This window comes from Microcaecilia unicolor, chromosome 6 (genome assembly GCF_901765095.1).
Source record: "Microcaecilia unicolor chromosome 6, aMicUni1.1, whole genome shotgun sequence".
Taxonomy (NCBI): Eukaryota; Metazoa; Chordata; class Amphibia; order Gymnophiona; family Siphonopidae; genus Microcaecilia; species Microcaecilia unicolor.
The window spans coordinates 210,404,899-210,427,913 of NC_044036.1; the positions used below are offsets into that span (position 1 = coordinate 210,404,899).

A 23,015-nucleotide genomic window follows, 5' to 3' on the forward strand; every position below is an offset into this window, starting at 1 on the left:
AGTAAGACAACTATTATTAGAGAACTGCCTTTTCTGTGTTCGGAGTTGCATGTAGCAGTATGTATAACTGATATTCCTGACCAGTGGATCATGGTCAGAAATGGTAACCATGTTAGAAGCCCAGAAGGACAAGCCAAAGTAACCAAGGCCAACGCATGTTTCTTTTACTTTTTTCTGAGGTAATTAAGGCATCAAAATTGTAGTAGTAGTAGAGGAAAAGCTAGTACATAATATAGTACTATGGTAGTAAAACAAATTGCCCTGGAATAACAAGGCTTAGAAGTGGAAAGGAATAACAAGGCTTAAAGGTGGAAATGCCACTGTGGAAATATAACGTGTTATAGAGAGTTTCTGTACAGTGTAGTGCCTACAGCAGCAGAAATTGCCCTGTAAAATTGTCCTGCAGAAAACTGATAATTTAGAAGTAGCTATCGCATAATGTGGTATCTGCAACAGTCAAATGTCCCCGATATTGTGGGGACTGTGATAGTTATCTCCAGGATAGTTGGGTTAAGGCAGTTTGTCTGAAATACAAGTCCCAGAAGGCATTGCAGGCAAGGAGCCAGAGGGGGAGATGAAGAACCCGGACTGGACTCTTAGCTGCAATCAGGGAAGACATGGGTGTAGGCTGGCAGGTTGTGTAGAGTGGCTGCCACTAGGTGGAAAGAGTTAGGAAACCCTGTGTACAGGAGCTCATCATTGGTCTCATTAATGCTCAACTCAGCTGGTATGGGTGTGGGGAAGCTAATGGAAGGAGAATGATTGGTGGTGGTAGCTGAAGCCAGGGATTGATTAGGCAGGTGGGAAGGAGTCCGAGGAGAGTGGAGTCAGTTCAGTTCAGGAGAGAGAAGCAGAAGGAGAGAAGGAGTTGCAGGCTGAAAACCCTTGGGCAAGGAGGTCCCTAAAGTACTGGCAGTTACAGGCTGAAAATCCTTGGGCAGGGAGGTCCCTAAAGTACTGAAGCAGGCTGAGATTCCTTGGGTGAGAGGAAGTCCCAAAAGTATTGAATTCACTGTGAAGCTGATGCAGGGGAAAACCCTTGGGTAGAAGTAGTCCCTAAAATATTGAACTCTCCTGAAGGTAAAGAAGGTAGAAAATGCTGCTTGGTGACTGAACTGAAAGAACTGTTTGGGGAATTAAATTATTGTTTATTGTGCACTGGATAAAGAGCCCAGACTGAAGCCTGTATTGAATCCTGGTATGTGCTATGCTGCTGTTGGAACTGTGTACTAAAAACCTGCATGGAATAAAAGTCCTTAAGATTGAAGTTACTGGTGGACATCTATTTATTCATTGTACCGGGAGCCTGTGGATGGAGGAGATTGTTCTATCCTGGGCTGCACAAGAGAGGCGCCTGGTTACAGGACAAATCACATATTACCAGGGGACAAGCCTGGCAGAGAGTGAGAAGTTATAATTTATCTTAGCACTCCGGATATCACCCACAAAAAACCTCACACTGGTGATTCTTATTCCTAACTGTTCACAATTATACTTATATTTACACTTATACTGAGAGTAATGGACAAGGCTCAGATGTTATAAAAAGGTAAAGCTGTTTTATATAACTAGTAAAAAAGGCCCGTTTCGGAAACAAATGAAACGAGCCCTAGCCAGGTTTTCCTTGTAGTGTGTATGTTTGAGTGAGTGTGTGTGTGATAGTGACTGTGTGAGAGAGAGAGAGAGCATGACTGTGCAATTGTGTGTCAGAGAGAGATTGAGACTGGGTGCTTGTGTATCTGTGAGTGAATGAGTGTGTGCGAGTGCGTATGTGAGACTCAGTGAGTGTGCGAGAGACTACTACTACTACTAAGCATTTCTATAGCGCTACAAGGCATACGCAGCGCTGCACAAACATAGAAGAAAGACAGTCCCTGCTCAAAGAGCTTACAATCTAATAGACAAAAAATAAATAAAGTAATCAAATCAATTAATGTGAACGGGAAGGAAGAGAGGAGGGTAGGTGGAGGCAAGTGGTTACGAGTCAAAAGCAATGTTAGAGGTGGGCTTTCAGTCTAGATTTAAAGGTGGCCAAGGATAGGGCAAGACGTAGGGGCTCAGGAAGTTTATTCCAGGCGTAGGGTGCAGCGAGACAGAAGGCGCGAAGTCTGGAGTTGGCAGTAGTGGAGAAGGGAACAGATAAGAAGGATTTATCCATGGAGCGGAGTGCACGGGAAGGGGTGTAGGGAAGGACGAGTGTGGAGAGATACTGGGGAGCAGCAGAGTGAGTACATTTATAGGTTAGTAGAAGTTTGAACAGGATGCAAAAACAGATAGGGAGCCAGTGAAGGGTCTTGAGGAGAGGGGTAGTATGAGTAAAGCAACCCTGGCGGAAGATGAGACGGGCAGCAGAGTTTTGAACCGACTGGAGAGGGGAGAGGTGACTAAGTGGGAGGCCAGCAAGAAGCAGCTTGCAGTAGTCTAAACGAGAGGTGACAAGGGTGTGGATGAGGGTTTTGGTAGAGTGCTCGGAAAGAAAGAGGCGGATTTTACGGATGTTGTAAAGAAATAAACGGCAGGTCTTGGCAATCTGCTGGATATGAGCAGAGAAGGAGAGAGAAGAGTCAAAGATGACCCCAAGGTTTTGAGCTGAGGAGACAGGGAGAATGAGAGAACCATCAACAGAAATAGAAAACGGGGGGAGCGGGGAGGTGGGTTTGGGGGGGAAAATGAGAAGCTCAGTTTTGGTCATATTTAATTTCAGGTGGCGTTGAGACATCCAGACAGCAATGTCAGACAAGCACGCTGAAACTTTGTTTCCCCCTTTCCTCCTCTGTGTTAGGGGCTTGTTCCCCAGATGGCACAGCAAAATTCAACCTCTTCTGAAATCTTGAAGTAGAGTGTTGAAGGGGTTTCTCTTAGCCCTGATTATCACATGGCCCAACTGTAACCCAGAACTAATCTTGCCGAAGGTAAAGGTCAGATGCTGGCACAGGCTGGATACTTGGAGCCAGCATTTGAGCCAGAGGGGCCACTTTGGCAATTTCCACTCCACAGACTTTTGCTGTTGGAAGAACGGGGGTGGAATTAAATTCAGCCATAGCTCTGGGTGATCCACGTGGTGGAATCTTATCATGTTGATCTCAATTTGCTTTGGGAAGCTGTGAAAGGTTTGGAAACTTCTTTCTAAACTTTTCAGCTAAAATATCTACTGATTTTTTTTAAATAAATTGGCTAGAGCTATTCAAGAAAGGCATTGTAGCAAGCACAGCATGTTCTTTAACCGAGTTGCAATCTGTTCATACAATTCAAATGGAAGCTAATACAGGATTAATGAAGAAATTGGAGTATTTGGAGAATGAGTAGAAGGAACAATTTACATCTTATTAATTTTTCCAATTCACCTCTAATATCACCAGTAGTTATGCTATAGAAGTGATGCATGTGGGTAAGAGGAACCCGAATTATAGCTACGTCTTGCAAGGTTCCGCGTTAGGAGTTACGGATCAAGAAAGGGATCTGGGTGTCGTCATCGATGATACGCTGAAACCTTCTGCTCAGTGTGCTGCTGCAGCTAGGAAAGCGAATAGAATGTTGGGTGTTATTAGGAAGGGTATGGAGTCCAGGTGTGCGGATGTTATAATGCCGTTGTATCGCTCCATGGTGCGACCGCACCTGGAGTATTGTGTTCAGTACTAGTCTCCGTATCTCAAAAAAGATATAGTAGAATTGGAAAAGGTACAGCGAAGGGCGACGAAAATGATAGTGGGGATGGGACGACTTTCCTATGAAGAGAGGCTGAGAAGGCTAGGGCTTTTCAGCTTGGAGAAGAGACGGCTGAGGGGAGATATGATAGAAGTGTATAAAATAATGAGTGGAATGGATCGGGTGGATGTGAAGCGACTGTTCACGCTATCCAAAAATACTAGGACTAGAGGGCATGAGTTGAAGCTACAGTGTGGTAAATTTAAAACGAATCGGAGAAAATTTTTCTTCACCCAACGTGTAATTAGACTCTGGAATTCGTTGCCGGAGAACGTGGTACGGGCGGTTAGCTTGACGGGGTTAGATAGATTCCTAAAGGACAAGTCCATAGACCGCTATTAAATGGACTTGGAAAAATTCCGCATTTTTAGGTATAACTTGTCTGGAATGTTTTTACGTTTGGGGAGCGTGCCAGGTGCCCTTGACCTGGATTGGCCACTGTCGGAGACAGGATGCTGGGCTAGATGGACCTTTGGTCTTTCCCAGTATGGCACTACTTATGTACTTATGTGAAAGAAATTTTGGGATTCCACCTAACTAGCAGATGATGGTAGATAAAGGCCTGTATGTTCCATCCAGTCTGCACAACAGTATAAACTTCATTACATATGGTATGTGATACTTCATATGCATACAAGATTTTGATTTGCCCTTGCCAATTTCAGGGCATAGATCTTAGAAGTCTGCCCAGCATTGACCTTGTTCTGAAATTGTCAAAGCCCCTGAAAAGCTCCACTGTAGCTCATTCAAGTCTCTTCAGCCACGATCAGGACACAGACTGTAGAAGTCTACCTAGCACTGGCTTTGTTCTCCAACTTCTGAAGCTGAATCTGTCCAGCCACAATCAGAACTCAGACCATAGAAGTCTGCCCAGTACTGGCTTTGTTTCCCAGTTACCGGTGTTGCTACCTAATCTCCACTAAGCTTCTTTGGATCCATTCCTTCTAAACAGGAATCCTTTGTGTTTATCCCAAACATTTTTGAATTCCGTTACCATTTACGTCTCTACCACCTCCCGTGGGAGGGCATTCCAGGTATTTACCACCCTCTGTGTGAAAAATACTGATGTTGTTCTTGAATTTGGGCCTCTTTCAACTTCAATTCGTCCTCTAGTTGTCTTCCCATCCCTTGAAAATGTTTGTTTGCAGTTTAATACTGTCACAAAACCCTAGCCACCTGCCTTGGGTTACTCCGCAGCCACTTAGAGGGTCTTTCCCTAGCACAGCTCAGGTCCACCTGCACTTGCTACTTGTGCTGTACACTAGCATGCTCCTCCAACTGACTGGGTCACAACCACCTTTGGGCAAGTCTCCTGCTCTCGAACTATCCCCAGTGATTTCTAGGTTACTGGAGCCACACTCTCAGTGGTCCCACAGACCCAACACAAACCACCAGGATTCTTTATCAGTCCAGTCAGGCAATAAACAATTACTGTCTTAAAAATAGAACAATGAACAAAAAATGTGCAATCAGCAAAACAATAATAGGAAACTGAAATATGGATCAATTATAAAACTAACTAAATGTTTGTTTGATTACTTCATAGGAAGTACCTGGGGAGATAAGGGCACATATCTGTTCACAGAGCTTCAGCAAACAGATCCCTCTCATCTCCCAGGCTGAAACTGAAGCAATAGCCAGCATCTGCTGGGTAATTTCAAACTCCAGGCCAATCAGAGCCCAGAACAGTCATTTTTCAAACAAAAACTGGTTACATTACTACAGGCACTTCTTATTATCTGTGTGCCAACAAAAAGAAAGAAGTCAGTCCTCTGTAACAGCTTTCAGCATAAACATGCACCATCTGCTGGCCAAACAGGAGAAATACACTTCAGACATATTTAAGACAGGAAAATATCCATTACAAACAAGCTTAAAACACACTGTTTCTTCACAAATACTTTTCAAATATTTGAACGTTTGTATCATATCACCTCTGTTTCTCCTTTCCTCCAGGGTATACATGTTCAGCAAGTCTCTCCTCATACGTCTTGCTACACAAACCCACTACTATTTTCATTGCTTTTTCTTTGAACCATTTCAAGTGATATGGCCTCCAAAACTGAATACAATACTCCAAGTGGGGCCTCACCAATGGTTGTACAGGGGCATCAACACCTCCTTTCTTCTGCTGGTTTTACCCTTCATGCAGCCTAGCATCCATTGTTGCATTGTTTCATCACCTTGAGATCCTCAGACACCATCCCCCCCAAGGCCCCTCTGAGAATTTCTCCGTTACTAGAGCATTTTATATTATCTAACATGTGGAGGAAAAACATCTTCAAAGGCTGAGCAAGAAAAAAAAATGTGGAGATATGAGCTTAACTCGGTGGTTCCCAAACCTGGTCCTGGAAGCGCCCCAGTCAGTCAGGTTTTCAGGATATCCACAATGAATATTCATGAGATTTGCATTTTTTTTTTGACCTGATGTGTGAACACTAGCTTTGCTTGGTCATCTGAAATACTGAGGATTCTGCACTTGCTCAGTGCCCTTGTGGGACAAATAACATGACTACTTTCTCTGTCTTCATCCGCTGGTCGACAGACATAACCCACACATTCTGGATTGGTCTGGTAGTACAAGGAAAGAAATTTCTCCATATGCATGTTGATTGAGCCTCCAGTGATCACTAGAATATGTTTTTAAAAAAGTACTGCCACATCTAAGTTAGAGAGCATCAGATGTAAATGAGGACTAGCAGATGGAAAGAAGCAACACACTTAATTTATCATGGGCCCATTCAAGGGTAACACCTGACTTATACCTGATATTAAATTTTATGCATATGCATGTTCAGTTCCTTCAGTTCTGAGTAGCTAAAATTATGAAGGCAGTTCCCTGGCTACGATTTGTTTCCATATGCAGCTCAGGGAGGTGACTTGGAGCTTGGCAGTCTTAGATGGGAAGTATAGAAGCAGTCTATAATGGAGATCTCTCGGCTCCACACAGCCTCCAGTGGACAGATAACGGAACATCTCTACAGTCCCTTCTCTCTAAGATCCTCTGTGCATTTGATTCTTCTTTCCCTTTTTGTTTGTAAGCTGAATCTTCATTGCATCTTCTTTTATTTGTAATAAAATATTTAAGTTGTTAGTCCTGTGGTTGACTAATCAGTGATCCCAGCAGTTTTTGTAACTTTGTGGAACTGTTTTCTTGGGACACTGTAACCTCCAAGCTTTATAGGGTTTACAGCATCATTTAATAGCGGGAATACACTTTTGATGGGCCGTAAGGTTGTGTAAAATCAAGTGCAGAGATTCAGACATAGGCGGTCGGGGCCAGGGGTGGAGCTTACATCCATAATTGTCTGACAACACAGAAAAAAAAAGTAAAAATAAAATAGTTACAATACCTTTTATTAAAGTTAGATATTAGATATGTATCATATGTCAAAGAGTAAAGTGATTGTTCAAAGCATATACTAACCACAATCACAACTTTTTTTTTTTTTACATCCACTACTCTAGGCTATTACGATAGTGTACAGCGTGGATTGGATGATATTTTAGATAAAATTAAGAAAATGTAGTGTAATGTAGGCATTGATTAGTAATACCGCACTCTTGCTACTCATTATAATTCTAAATGACATAAGAGGAGAACTTGTTTATCTAAAACCCTATAAACTTATACAAAAGGTAATTTGTTTTGTAACAGGTTCTTGTGTCTTGCAAGGTGCAACTGTTAAAGATGCTTGCTCACTTTGCATATATAAATATTTAAATTTAATACTTAAAGCCATAAATCAAAACATTGTATAGTGCAAGGGTTAGAAGGTAAAGTTTGCCTATTTGCGGATGATACTAAGATCTGCAACAGAGTGGACCCCCGGGAGGGAGTGGAAAACATGAAAAAGGATCTGAGGAAGCTAGAAGAATGGTCTAAGGTTTGGCAATTAAAATTCAATGTGAAGAAATGCAAAGTGATGCACTTAGGGAATAGAAACCCTCGGGAGATGTATGTGTTAGGCGGGGAGAATCTGATAGGTACGGAGAGGGATCTTGGGGTTATAGTATCTGAGGATCTGAAGGCGACGAAACAGTGTGACAAGGCGGTGGCCGTAGCTAGAAGGTTGTTAAGCTGTATAGAGAGAGGTGTGATCAACAGAAGAAAGGAGGTGTTGATGCCCCTGTATAAGTCGTTGGTGAGGCCCCACCTGGAGTATTGTGTTCAGTTTTGGAGGTCGTACCTTGCGAAGGATGTAAAAAGAATTGAAGCGGTGCAAAGAAAAGCTACGAGAATGGTAAGGGATTTGCGTTACAAGACGTATGAGGAGAGACTTGATGACCTGAACATGTATACTCTGGAAGAAAGGAGAAACAGGGGTGATATGATACAGACGTTCAAATATTTGAAAAGTATTAATCCGCAAACTAATCTTTTCCGGAGGTGCGAAGGCGGTAGAACGAGAGGACATGAAATGAGATTGAAGGGGGGCAGACTCAAGAAAAATGTCAGGAAGTATTTTTTCACGGAGAGAGTAGTGGATGCTTGGAATGCCCTCCCGCGGGAGGTGGTGGAAATGAAAACGGTAACAGAATTCAAACACGCGTGGGATAAACATAAAGGAATCCTATTCAGAAGGAACGGATCCTAAGGAGCTTAGCCGAGATTGGGTGGCAGAGCCAGCCGGTGGTGGGAGGCGAGGATAGTGTTGGGCAGACTTATACGGTCTGAGCCAGAGCCAGTGGTGGGAGGCGGGGCTGGTGGTTGGGAGGCGGGGATAGTGCCCTGAAGAGGACAGGTACAAATCAAAGTAGGGTATACACAAAAAGTAGCACATATGAGTTTGTCTTGTTGGGCTGACTGGATGGACCATGCAGGTCTTTCTGCCATCATTTACTATGTTACTATGCTAGTAGCTGAAAATTTGTTACTATAATATTTCAAAAGCTACCACTGAACAAAGATTAATTTATTTTCTACACAGTAAAACTTGTAGGCGAACCCTTTCACATGCAGTGTGATTCACTAAAACTTGTTTCTGTACTGGGAGCAGAGAATGAAAATTCACCTCATCAGCTTTCCAGAAAGCCTTTTCTTCTTGTTTGAATCTTTTTAACTGATTCCTAAATTGTGGAACAATAAAATCCTGCCAGAAAACATTTTCTTTTAAATACACATGTAAATAAAAATGTAAAACAGTCATATTTACAGTAATTTGTTCAACCATTGCATTTGTACGTCTGGATTTCTTGTCAGCATGGTTCCACTTTAGAGCTAGCGTCAGGGCTAAAGCAACTATGTTTTGTTTTGGCATGTGGAGTACTTATGCAATTTGCAGCGGTTTAAGCATTGCCACTGCAGATTAACAGCTCTGACTGCTTTGCAGAAGGTCTGCAGTTACCTCCAAGCCTGCTGAACTCTTTGGCTCTGATTTCTTGAATCCTGCCACTGTAGCCATAGCCTCGTGCAGGGTCTGAAAGTGCTGAAAAGAAAGCAGATCGCCAGCTACCACTTCTAGCTGACCCCGCCTCCTCTGCTATAACTTCCTCTTTGGAGGCCAGCCGGAAGATGAGGCAGCAGCTGCTGTGTGGAAAATCAGGGTCCCGCGCAGCTTTGCTTTACAATTACTACTGTACGAAAGGCAGAGATCGAAACAGGAGACAGGGAAGGAAAACGTCTACAGCCTAAGGCAGGAGGTGGGGCTTGGGGGAAAGAGGGGCAATACAATACTAGGAAGAAAGCAGCAGGCATGGAAGGTCGGGCTGGGGAGGCTTAGCCTCCCCAAGCCTCTTATACCGGGCGCCTATGGATTCAGACCAAACCTATGCAGAGTCCAGGTGAACATGGGGGTATGAAGGATGGCATGAATATGTTAGTAACAATTTCCTTATTGGTAATACTGATTTGAACTAGTTCTGTTGGTGGGTGTTTCTAATATATGCAGTAACTTGTTTTTATTTTTCTCTTTTCAGATGCCTTTGACAATGACCTGATCTTAAAGACACTCCAAGAGATCATGGAAGGGAGAACTGTGGAAATCCCAGTCTATGACTTTGTCTCCCATTCACGGTATTAATGGTTCTGTTTCGCTTAAATATTAAATCAAAATAAGTCTCAAATTAGGTGCAGGATTCAAATAACTATAAAAGTTGTGCTTTCTAAAATTTTACCTTTTTTAATTGCACATTTCACAGGATATTTATAAACAGACTGAAACGTCTCATGTTGTGAATTTAGACTGTGAGCAAAAGGAGGTTCCATCCCCATCCCCTCCAGCCATGCCAACCCCCGGTATAAGTTGTCTAACAGTCATTCACTCATACATGCCAGGTGCTTATCGGAACATAAGGATTTCCTTACTGGGTTAGACCAAAGGTCGATAAACCTAGTATCCTGTTTGCTACAGTGGTCCATCTAGGTCACAAGTTACTGGGAGGATCCCAGAAAATAGCAATAATTTTACCTGGGTCTACATTAATAAGAATTTATGGACTTGGCCAACTCTCTAAACAAACCTATGCAAACTGCTATTAATAAATCCTCCAGCAATGAATTCCAGAGCTTAACTAGGCATTGAGAGAAAATATTTTCTCCTATTTAAAATATATATTTTTGTTTTAGTAGCTTCTCACTTCACCTTCACCTTAAAATCATGCCAGCTGTCATTTGGCATTCCTTCTGCCTTATTTAATATATGTAATAAATACATAACAAAAACAAAACAAGAGGAAAATAAGGTGATACCTTCTGTATTGGACTAACTTAAATACATTTTTGATAAGCTTTCAAAGACAGAATTGCCACCTTCAGATCAGTTATGAACAAAAGATATCTGCCATTTGGTTACCCAAGGTCCTGCAATTTTTCACAATCCCCATGCAATAATTTTGTCATTTGCAACTTTGATCGCTTCCCTTTTTTCCCTCTTCCATATTATTTATAAATGTGTTAAAAAGGTGCCATCTCAGTTCAGATTCTTCAGTTTCTCCACTATTTAATTCAAGAAAGAATTGGCCATTTAATCGTACTCCTTTCTTTTTTTTTCTTTTTCTTTTTTTTTAATTGGTTCCCAATCCACAATAGGACATTGCCTCCTATCCCATGACGACTTAATTTCCTGAGGAGTGATTTTATGAGGGCCATTGTTAAACGCTTTCTGAAAATCCAGATGCACTTCATCAACTGGCTCATGTTTGTTCACATTTATTCCTGCCTTGAAAATAGGAAGTCTTACTTCACCTATCTAAGGCCCCGATGCACAAAGGTAGCTGTAAAATATGTCTGCCTCGCTAAAATTTTGCAAATTGCTAACAGCCAGCGATGCACAAAGGGGATGCACTGGGCAGGGCATATGTTTCTCCCCCCCCCCCCCCTTATATGGTGTTTAACCCTTCCAAGTGCATTCCAGAATGCACTGGGCAAGGCCTGGGCGCTGCCTTTTTATTCCAGGCGGGCCTGAGGCAGGAGGGAAGAGCTGTTTCTCCTGTCCTCCTGCCTCTACCTTATTGTAAAGGTACGGGGGGGGGGGGAGGGGTCAGGGTCCTCTTGACCACCAGGAAATTTTTTTTTTAATTTGGGGGGGGGGGGGGGAGGAGGGGCTGCCTATTTGTGCTTCTCTCCTCTGACAACTCCAGAGCAGCCATAAAATTTGCTCGTTAAATTAGGTCTACTCTGGAGCTGTGCATCCCCTGGAATACACATTAGACTAAGAATGAGCTCATTGTAATACGTTTGCATGGGGTTCTCTGTGGCTTCTAACAGCACATGTTAGAGCCATGGAAAACCCCTTTGTGCATTACTAGCTACATAAATGTTTGCTTTAGACTGGCTAGAACCAGTCTAAAGCAAACATTGGCATGGTAAGCTTTGTGCATCTGGCTCTAAATCCTTATTGACTTTGTTCAATAAAACCAGGGCTGGTGTTTAGACATTCAGGGGCTGAGGGCAGAAGCTGGGGAGTGGGCGCCAAAGCTGGTCTTCAGGCATAGGCCTTCTTCAGCTTGAGGCAGTTTGAGGCCCCCCTGTAGTATGGGACCCTTGCCCTGTTTGCCACCCCCTAATGCTGGCCCTAAATAAAACCATCACTGGACTGTGTTCAGTAACTTTGTTCTCCATAATGTTTTGCCTGACACCAATGTCAGTCTCACTGGTCTGTGGTTCTGTATCACCTCTGGAACCCTTATTAAAAACTTGGCATTGGATTAGCCACACTTCAATATTCAAATACTTTAATGTACAACTCATGAAATTTGCATTTGTATGTGTGCATAAATTCCAGCATACTTTTGTGTAATTCTGTATGATTTACCCTGAACCATCCCCTGACCTTGCTTGACACGCTCCCACTTCCAAAGGTAGGAGCAATACCTAATTGCTTCTGCCTCTGTCAACCTTAACTGGACTTCTGACTTTCTGCCTCTGAAGGCAGGCCACCACCCCTCTACTAGTTGTTGCCATTTAAGTGGCGACTCTGGAGGCTGCAGTAATTGGGCATTGCTCTTGCCTTGGGGTGAGGATGATAAAGAAATCTGGGGATTCTTGGAGGTTTAAGGGAGGAGTGACTTTCTGGAGGCAGGAGCAATTGGTAATAGCTCCTGCCTTCAGAGGTAGGTAAGGGGTTGGGAAGTCTTGGCACTCCCCCTTCCCCAAGAGACGTCCTGGTATCTTAAGTATAAGGAAGTTGCTTGGGACACCAGGATATGTCTTGGGGGAGGAGAAAGAAGGAGAATCACTGGACCACCACAGATTTTTAGGGGAGCATTGCAGAGGGGTGGAAGGTACAAGGGGGCCACCTGGGATTTTTTTGTTGTTTTTTGGTGATGGAGAGAGGCAGATGGCACATTGATGTGCTGCCGGAATGTTCTTAATTCTGGGAACAATGCAAATGTCATGTATATCCCAGAGAACTATGCATAATTTTTAAAGTTGTGCATAATTCCATGAGTAGTGACAGTAGATGACTTTAATGATTAAGGTACAGATTGCTAAATAGCAAATCTGCATTTTCATTTTTTTTCCAGTACTCTGGGATGTAACCCAGTTCAGGAGACTTGCTACTCTAAATTTTTTTTTTTTTAATTGGTTTATGGATTTGGTCTATTTTCGTCTTCAGTTTCACTGAGGTTTGTTTGTTCTTCTAGATCACCATTAAAATCTCTTCTGGCATGAGCAGTGCTCTCACATCCTTAAGACCAAAGCAAAGAATTGATTTTGTCTCTCAGCAATGGCCATGTCCTCCCTGATCAAGGCCAGCTCATGCCACGGACCAAGTGAACACTGGCTCAAAGTCAAACCTGAAGGATGCTAAGTCTGCTTCACCTGGTCCCCTGCAGGGCAACTTCTTACTCCCCAGCATGTCCTTTTTCCTAGCCCCTGGGTACAGCAACCTCTCACTCTCTCTCAACCCCCTCCCTGCAGCTCTACCATGTACCTTCAATGCATTGGCCCCTTCTGAGCACTGGTAGCATATCACATAATGCTGCCAGTGCCAGCCTGGCATCTTCCGTGCCCCTGTGAAAACAGGAAGTAACATCAAAGAGGATGGGGCATGGCAAAGGGAAGACTCCAAGACTGGCACAGGCACCATTACGTGAAACGCTGCCGGTGCTTAGAAAGAGACAGTACACTGAAGGTACATGGTGAGGGTGGAGAAGAGTAACAGTTTAGCCAACCTGGGCATGGAGGGGGGAGGGAGAGGTTTAGTTGACCTGGGCACTGATGAGGGAAGAGATAGGGAGGGATGTTGGAGCTAGAGAGGGAGAGATGTCCAACTCAGACCCAAAAGGGGATGGGAAACAAGTCAGATCGTGGAGGGGGAGTCAAAGGTGCACAGATTGGCAGATGCTGGATCAAAGGGGAAGGGATTTGTAAAGGGAGATGTTGGACAGAAGGGGAAATGGGGAGAAGCTGGACATTGGAAAGGTGTGAAGAGTGCAGATGTGGATATGGTGAGAGATTGGGAGTGGACACGCGAGGTTGGAACATGGGCAAAGGAGATGGGGCACATAGATGGGAGGAGAGATGTTAGACGGGGGAACTTATAGAAACAGGGATGTAAGGAGATGGCTAGACAAGGGGGCATAGAAAATGGACAGGTTATATAATTCTAATAGATGTGCAATCTTATTTTGGAACTTGATATAACGCCTTTCTGTGGTTTTTGCATTTACATTCAAAGTGTTTTACATATTATATACATGTACTTATTTGTACCTGGGACAATGGAGGGTTAAGCGATTTGCCCAGAGTCACAAGGAGCTGCAGTGGGAATTGAACCCAGTTCCCCGGGATCAAAGTCCACTGCACTAACCACTTGGCTACTCCATTTTGCCTACTTTCAGCACCCTGGGCTAAATATTATCCCATCTAAGTGACTTGCTCTTTAAATTTGATCTATTATATCTTTCAGGTTCAATGACATTTTGTTTTTCTTAATCTCCATTAAATACATTTTCTGGCATGGTTAGCTCCCTTACATCTTTCTCACTAATGACCAAAGTAAAGAATTTATTTAGCTTCTACTATGGCTTTGTCTTCCCTGAGAGCCCCTTTTACCCCATGGTCATCTAATGGCTAGTTGACCCCTTCACAGGCTTCTTGTTGTGAATGGAAATGTTTTTGTTAGAAAATTTTGTCTCTGTAGCAAGTTTCTATTCTAATTCTTTTTGCCTGTGTTATTAATGCTTTATTTCTGATTTGCCAGTGCTTATGCTTTTTCCTGTTCTATTTATTCATATCTTTTTTGGAAGATGTCTTTTTTTTTTTTTTATAACTATAACAGCTTTTTCATCTCATCTTTTTAACCATGTTGTTGATTGGCCTTCCTTCCACTTTTGTAATAGATGGAATATATCTGGTTTGAGCTTCCAAGAAGAAGCGGTAAGACTAAAACATCTGGCACAAAATTGTCAGAGATGCATGTCAAAACATTGGGGACTTCAGAAAAGGGATAGAAGATCTTGGGCAGACAGAGCACAGCTGGACGCAGGTCACCAGATCTTGCAAGATCAACCCTCCAACTCTTCTGTTGAACTAAAGAATCTGTTTGTAGCCCTGGAGGTAGAAGAGCTATAAATATCTAAACAGGAGGAAACGACCAAAACTGCCAACACTGCTGGACAACTGGCCAAAAAGAAGCAAAAAGTAGTGGTGGTTGGAGATTCAGTTCTGAGGGGTACTGACGCGCCGGTCTGCCGACTGGATATGATGTCCAGGGAGGTGTGCTGTCAGCTTGGTGCCAAGATTCGTGGTGATATAGAAAGATTGCCTAGACTCATCAAGCCTACTGACAGCTTTCCTATGCTACGCCTCGTTCATGTTGGCACAAATGATACTGCTAAGTATCCTACTGAACATAAGAGACTTCATGGCTTTGGGTCAGAGGATGAAGCACCTAGGTGCGCAGGTGGTCTCATGTATCCTCCCTGTCGAAGGTAAAGGCCAAATGAGAGAAGGTCGCATCCTGGAAATAAATGCATGGATGGTGCAGACAAAAGTGCTTTGGTTTCCTACAGCATGGGATGATTTTCCAAGAGCTACTGAGTGATGATGGTGTCCATCTATCAAGGACGGGATGGAGTGTCTTCAGCAACAGACTGGCTAAAGTATTAAAGAGGACTTTAAACTAAAATTGGTGGAGATGGGTAAAAAAAAAAGCCATCTATTACACTCTGTACTCACTGTTATTCAATAATTTTACATTCTCTTCATATTTCTTAATTTTAGTGCTTTAATATAGAAAAACATAAATTAACACCCTCATCACATAAATATATATAACCCCATTATTACTAACGTTGTGGAAACTTCTTATTCCAATAGTAAACACATATGTCCTGTTACATAGCCATGGGGGCTTCAGTTGCCCCCTCATTGGCTTACCTCTACATGATAAAATTTGAAGAGAAATATGTCTATTCGTCGCCGTGGCACACTAATATAGTGCTATGGCGACGTTATATAGACGATGTTATATTGTTGTGGAGGGGATCCGAGGAGGATTTGGCAAGATTTATAAGAGAATTAAACGAGGCTGATCCCTGTGTTAAATTTACAGCTCGAATCTCTAGGGAGACATTGGAATTTTTAGACATCAAAATTAATAAAATGGATTTTAACAACTTAACCACTTCGATTTATAGGAAGGGCACTGACAGGAACACCCTGTTACATTACTCGAGTTTTCATCATATAGCTTTAAAGAGGGGGGGTCCCTGTGGGTCAGTACTTAAGATTGCGTAGATTATGTTCCTCTTTGGAGGAATTCAAAATTCAGGCATATTATATGACGGAGAGATTTCTCCAACGCGGTTATCCCCTATCAGTATTAAAACGGGCGTACAAACGAGCCCGATATGCTCAAAGAGACTGGTTGTTTATCTCCAAAAGAAAGAAGGCGCCGAAACCTATAGCATGTATTTTACCTTTTTCTCAAAGGGCACCGATGATTGGCCATATAATTCATAAATTTTGGCATGTGTTGAGCATTCACCCAGTCTTTAAGGAACATCCGAAAATGGCATACAGCCGTAAATCTAATTTGGGAGAACTTTTAAAACGCCCCAGGACAACGAAATATGGGGGGCACCACTCCTCTTGCGGTAACTGTGTATATTGTCAATATGCTTTGGCTATGAATAGAATAAAAATTCCAGGCTCGCAAAAATATTATTATCTTCACTCTACTACGAATTGCAATAGTGAGCAGGTTGTTTATTGTATAATATGTCCATGCAGTAAATACTATATAGGTCATACTAAGAGGAAGCTGAAAATTAGACTAGCCGAACACATTAGTAACATTAGAAATTTGAGGAGTGATGCCCCCCTGGTTGCCCATTGGGACGAAAATAAACATGCAATAGAGGATATTAGATGTATAGCATTGGTACAGATTCCTGCATTGGATCGGGGTGGGAATGTAAGTGAAATTTTATTTAATATAGAACGTTTTATTTTTCAATGGAGAACAGTAACACCTCTAGGGTTAAACCTGGAGGTGGAATGGATCTGAGTTGTAGACGTAAGAGAGAGGTGTGGCTAGACAACAGAGTATATATATCCGGTCTTGCTAGTCATTGAGATATAAGTGTCGTCACATCCTGCCAGCCTGGATTTGGAAATCGGACCGAGGGGTAAGTTGCCGAAGAAATTCTTATGATAAAGAGATAAATGAAAAGTAGATCAAAGATGTATATTTATATATATATAAAAAAATTGGATTTGTAAAGACAAGTTGGAGTGATAGAGGAAGTGTGTATATATGTTTTATGTAGGATGATGGGTGCGGTTCTCCTGAAGAAGCTACGTGCGAAATGCGGTCTCGCATAGAGAACCGAGGGAATTGAAAGAATTGACTGGGAGAATATGTTGTTTTGGAAGGAGCCATAACAGCTTACGGTCGCTGGGACTTCTTATTACCAATGATGAGAAGATGGAAGATTACGTCTAAAGGTTTTTTGATGGCGTTACATTAACTGTTGCTACTTTTGTGAACAATACGCTCAACGGGTTTGAAACTGATTCATAACATTCAAGGAGACGACTGACTAAGGGAAGGTCTTTGAAACAGTAAAAGACAATAATGAACGCTGAGAAGTATTGCATTAATGTTTTAATGTGTTATATATGATCATGGGAGTAACAGGACATATGTGTTTACTATTGGAATAAGAAGTTTCCACAACGTTAGTAATAATGGGGTTATATATATTTATGTGATGAGGGTGTTAATTTATGTTTTTCTATATTAAAGCACTAAAATTAAGAAATATGAAGAGAATGTAAAATTATTGAATAACAGTGAGTACAGAGTGTAATAGATTGTTAAAAAACGTACTTTGTTCTAAACATAACAGGTTCCCTATTTGGTATTACTAAAAAAAAAAAGCCACCAAGCCATAAATAACCCCAGAGAAGGTAGGACATCAAATGCCCCTATAGAAGATGAAAAAAAAAAAAAAAGAGTAACATCTGGAGAGCCTTATATACCAATCCCCATAGTATAGGAAACAAACTACTAGATCTAGACTCTACAATGATGGAAGCAGACTTGGATTTAGTGGCGGTCACAGAAACGTGGTTCACAGAGAACCATGACTGGGATTTTGCAATACCTGGCTATAATCTATTCAGGAAGGACAAAGTAGGAAAAAAGGGTGGAGGAGTGGCATATGCTAAGAATGGTATTAAAGCGATGGAACTGCAGGACACATGGGGTATGGAAGAAGCGCTGTGGGTTAAACTGGAAAGAGGGAATGGAAGAAGTGCTGTGGGTTAAACTGGAAAGAGGGAAAGGAAAAGGTATCTACCACCCGGTGGAATGGGAACAGGCAGAAGTTTTTCTTCAGATTTGTGCCAAATGGGGGACTCCCGGAATGGATAATGGCGTCAAGTGCAAAGGCCAAAGTACCTCGCTTTTTCAGCAGAAGGAGAGATCCTCACTCGGCGGGGTTGGATGCTCTGGCTCAACCCTGGCCCTCTGAGCTCCTGTATGTGTTCCCTCCTTTGCCCTTGATAGGGCGAGTCCTACTGCGGATTCGACAGCACCAAGGTCTGGTACTCCAGATTGGCCAAGGCGTCTGTGGTATGCGGATCTCCGCCGTATGTTGGTGGATTCTCCAGTGCATTTGCCCCTGGTGCCAAACTTGTTGGTTCAGGGTCCGGTGTCTATGGAGGATCCCTGCTGATTTGGTCTTACGGCCTGGCTATTGAGAGGGCGCAATTGAGAGACAAAGGCTACTCTAACAAGGTTATCTTCACTCTCTTGCAGGCCTGCAAGCGGTCCACCTCCGCAGCTTATGCTCGGATCTGGCGCAAATTTGAGTTGTGGGGTGTTTCAAAGGCGATCACACCCATGCGGGCTACAGTCTCGACAGTGCTGGACTTTTTGCAGGAGGGCTTACAAAAAGGCTTGGCTTACAATTCCCTGCTGGTGCAAGTGGCAGCATTATCATGCTATTGAGGGAAAGTCGCTGGTTTGTCCCTTGCTGCTCATCCAGATATTGCCCGATTTCTCAGAGGGGTGCTTAGGCTCTGTCCTCCTGTCCGGTTGCCCTGTCCGACCTGGAACCTGGGGCTGGTGTTGAAGGCTCTCCAGTGTTCGCCCTTCGAGCCGCTTAAGCGAGCTTCGGAGAAGGATGTGACTCTCAAGACAGTCTTTTTGGTGGCCATTACATCGGCTAGACGCGTGTCTGAACTGCAGGTGCTGTCCTGTCGGGACCCCTTTCTGCAATTCTCGGAGTCCAGAGTGACGGTACGTATGGTGCCTTCCTTCCTGCCTAAAGTGGTTTCAGCGTTTCACCTGAACCAGCCTATTTTTCTTTCTTCCTTTTTCTAGGGAAGAGTTCCCGGACTCCTTTGGGCAGTTACATCTTTTGGATGTCCGCAGAGCACTGTTGCAGTATCTTCAGATGTCCAATGACTTCAGGACTTCTGATCACCTTTTTGTCTTGTTGTCAGGTCCTCGGCATGGAGGTCCAGCGTCTAAGGCACTATAGCCCGTTGGCTCAAGGAAGTCATTTTTTCTGCGTATCTGCTTTCAGGTCGGTCTCTGCCTGAAGCGTTTAAGGCGCATTCCACGAGAGTGATTTCCTCCTCGTGGGCTGAAACGGGTGCACTCTCTCTTCAAGAGTTATGTAGTACTGCTACTTGGGCTTCTCAGCTCTCTTTTGCCCAGTATTACAGGCTGGATGTTGCAACGAAGCAGGACACTATTTTCGGAGCTCAAGTATTGGCTCATGATGTGGCCTCTTCCCACCCTAAGTAGGGATTGCTTTTGTACATCCCATTAGTTAATGGATTCATCTGCTGCTGATGACAAGGAAGGGAAAATTAGGTTCTTACCTTGGTAATTTTCTTTCCTTTAGTCACAGCAGATGAATCCATGATCCCTCCCTGTCTGACTGTTTTTTGTTCTGATCTTTCATGCAGATATAAATCGCATTGGGAAAAGTTGGAAAACAGTTCTCAGAATTTCTACAGGAGGTTGAGATCATCCCTCCTTTGGCATTTGTTCGCTGTGAGGAAAGTTTGTGTTACTATACGTTTATGGTTCACTCTGCTTTGGAAATCTCAAATACTGAAGGCAGTTGTGGGCTAGCCGTCCAAGAGGCACTATGGTTTTTCAGTGTTCTCTATCTCCACCTGCTGGTAGGCGGATACAACCCATGAATTAATGGATTCATCTGCTGTGACTAAAGGAAAGAAAATTACCCAGGTTAGAACCTAATTTTCTCCCAACCTCCTCTCAAACCTTTGTTACTGTAAACAAAATGTTTGTATTTTTTATTTTTAAACGAACAGCAAAATAAAGTATTGAATTCAAATAGTAACTCGTATTGTTTAATATTGCCCTATCTAAATCTATTCCCCCCCCCCCCCATACATAAAGAGCTCATCTCCATACTTCATTGTATCTAATTCCCTTAATCCCTCTCTGATCACCTTTCCTGCCTTTAACTGTAGAATATTCCATAGCTGACCTATTATTTGGTTACTTATATCACCTTCTACATGCTACATCACTGTCTTGTTAGTTTCCTATCCATTCCTTCCCAGTTAAGAATTACAGACACTCCTATTACCCTTGTTCATTCGTCTGTAATATAGGAAATTTGTTTAACACATCACTTCTTGCTTTATGAGAAATATTTTGCAGATAATTGTTCGAAACAGAAACAAAGAACTTTCTTTTCTTTGGAGTACCTTGGGCTGCACGTGCCTCCCAGAGCATTAACTAAAATGGTTTACATTTTATATACAGGTATTTATTTTGTACCTGGGGCAATGAAGGGTTAAGTGACTTGTCTAGAGTCACAAGGAGCTGTAACGGGAATTGAACGCAGTTCCCCAGGTTCTCAGGCCACTGCACTATTAGGCTACTCCTTGAAATAATAGATAAATCTGACCTTGCTTTCTTGAGAATTGGAGTAAGAACCACCAGGTATATTAGTGAAAGGAGAATGACTAAAAAGGGAATTGTGAGACTGAAAGATACAGCGAACCGCTATGTAGATAATGATGAAGAAAACGCCAATTTGCTAAATAGATACTTTTGTTCTGTTTTCACTGAAGAAAATCCTGGAGAAGGACCATGAGGGACTGGCAAAAGTACATTTGAGAATGGAGTGGATATAGCACCGTTCACAGAAGAGAGTGTGTATGAACAACTTGGAAAGCTAAAGGTGGACAAAGCCGTGGGACCGGACGGGATCCACCCCAGAATATTGAGGGAGCTCAGAGAGGTTCTGGCAAGTCCTCTTAAAGATTTGTTTAATAAATCCTTGGAGACTGGAGAGGTTCCGAGGGATTGGAGAACGGCGGATGTGGTCCCTCTTCACAAAAGTGGTGATAGAGAAGAAGCTGGAAACTACAGGCCGGTAAGCCTCACTTCGGTTATTGGAAAAGTAATGGAAGCGATGCTGAAGGAAAGGATAGTGAATTTCCTGGAAGCCAATAAGTTGCAAGATCCGAGACAACATGGTTTTACCAGAGGGAAATCGTGCCAAATGAGTCTCATTGAATTCTTTGATTGGGTAACTGGAGAATTGAATCAACATGCTATAGATGTAATCTATTTAGATTTTAGCAAAGCTTTTGACACGGTTCCCCACAGGAGGCTCTTAAATAAACTCGATGGGCTGAAGATAGGTCCCGAAGTGGTGAACTGGATTGGAAACTGGTTTACGGACAGACGACAGAGGGAAAGGTGAGTAGTGGAGTGCCTCAGGGATCAGTGCTGGGGCCGATTCTGTTCAATATATTTGTGAGTGACATTGCCGAAGGGTTAGAAGGTAACGTTTGCCTATTTGCGGATGATACTAAGATTTGTAACAGAGTGGACACCCGGGAGGGAGTGGAAAACATGAAAAAGGATCTGCAGAAGCTAGAAGAATGGTCTAAGGTTTGGCAATTAAAATTCAATGCGAAGAAATGCAAAGTGATGCACTTACGGAGTAGAAACCCACGAGAGACTTGCATGTTAGGCAGTGAGAGAGTCTGATATATACTCAGGGGGAGAGGGATCTTGGTGTGATAGTATCCGAGGATCTGAAGGCGACGAAACAGTGTGACAAGGCGGTGGCCGTAGTGAGAAGGTTGCTAGGCTGTATAGAGAGAGGTGTGACCAGCAGAAGAAAGGCAGTGTTGATGCCCCTGTACAAGTCGTTGGTGAGGCCCCACCTGGAGTATTGTGTTCAGTTTTGGAGGCCGTACCTTGCTAAGGATGTATAAAAAAAAAATTGAAGTGGTGCAAAGAAAAGCTACGAGAATGGTATGGGATTTGCATTCCAAGAAGTATGAGGAGAGACTTGCTGACCTGAACATGTATACCCTGGAGGAACAGGGGTGATATGATACAGACGTTCAAATATTTGAAAGGTATTAATCCGCAAACAAATCTTTTTTGGAGATGGGAAGGCGGTAGAACAAGAGGACATGAAATGAGATTGAAGGGGGGCAGACTTAAAAAAGATGTCAGGAAGTATTTTTTCACAGAGAGAGTGGTGGATGCTTGGAATGCCCTCCTGCGGGAGGTGGTGGGGTTGAAAACGGTAACGGAATTCAAACATGCGTGGGATATACATAAAGGAATCCTGTGCAGAAGGAATGGATCCTCAGAAGCTTAGCCGAAATTTGGTGGTGGAGCAGGTGGGGGGAAGAGGGGGTTGGTGGTTGGGAGGCGAGGATAGTTGTGGGCAGACTTATATGGTCTGTGCCGGAGGCGGGACTGGTGGTTGGGAGGCGGGGAGTAGTGCTGGGCAGACTTATACGGTCTGTGCCCTGAAAAAGACGGGTATAAATCAAGGTAAGGTATACACATATGAGTTTATCTTGTTGGGCAAACTGGATGGACCGTGCAGGTCTTTTTCTGCCGTCATCTACTATGTTAAGAACAATATTGCCCAGTGATTCTGGGGAAACTACCAGAATCCAGTAGTTTACTGATAACAGTGATTCTTTGATGTACTACCCTGTTTCCCCAAAAATAAGACATCCCCTGAAAATAAGACATAGTAGAGGTTTTGCTGAATTGCTACATATAAGGCCTCCCCCGAAAGTAAGACCTAGCAAAGTTTTTGTTTGGCCCCGATGGGACATGGACACAGAAACCTTAATTTTTTTTGCTGTAACCCAAAGAAGAAATAACATTAAAGAAATGCAAGAAACAAGACTGAGGTGGAAAATCTATCGTCCAGCGGACTCCTACCATCCTCCTTCACGCTTTTGTGAAGATCAACTACCGGTAAGTGAGCCTGGAAAGAGAAGAAACATCCCCCTTGCAGAAATAATAAAAGAAAAGAAAATGAGTAACTGAGCCCTTTCAGCGCTGCTCCATTGCCCTAGGGCTAAGTCAGACTAGATG

At 43.0% G+C, this 23,015-nt stretch overlaps 1 protein-coding gene across 3 annotated transcripts in view; it reads left to right on the top strand.

Annotated features, from left to right (window-relative positions):
* The window catches only part of UCK2 (uridine-cytidine kinase 2), a 123,689-nt gene that overhangs the window by 39,039 nt on the left and 61,635 nt on the right, over positions 1–23,015 (top strand). For all 3 annotated transcript variants that reach the window (XM_030206529.1, XM_030206530.1, XM_030206531.1), the window contains exon 3: positions 9,625–9,721. In XM_030206529.1, coding sequence (XP_030062389.1) covers positions 9,625–9,721 — 97 coding nt within the window. The remainder of the gene's footprint in view (positions 1–9,624; positions 9,722–23,015) is intronic.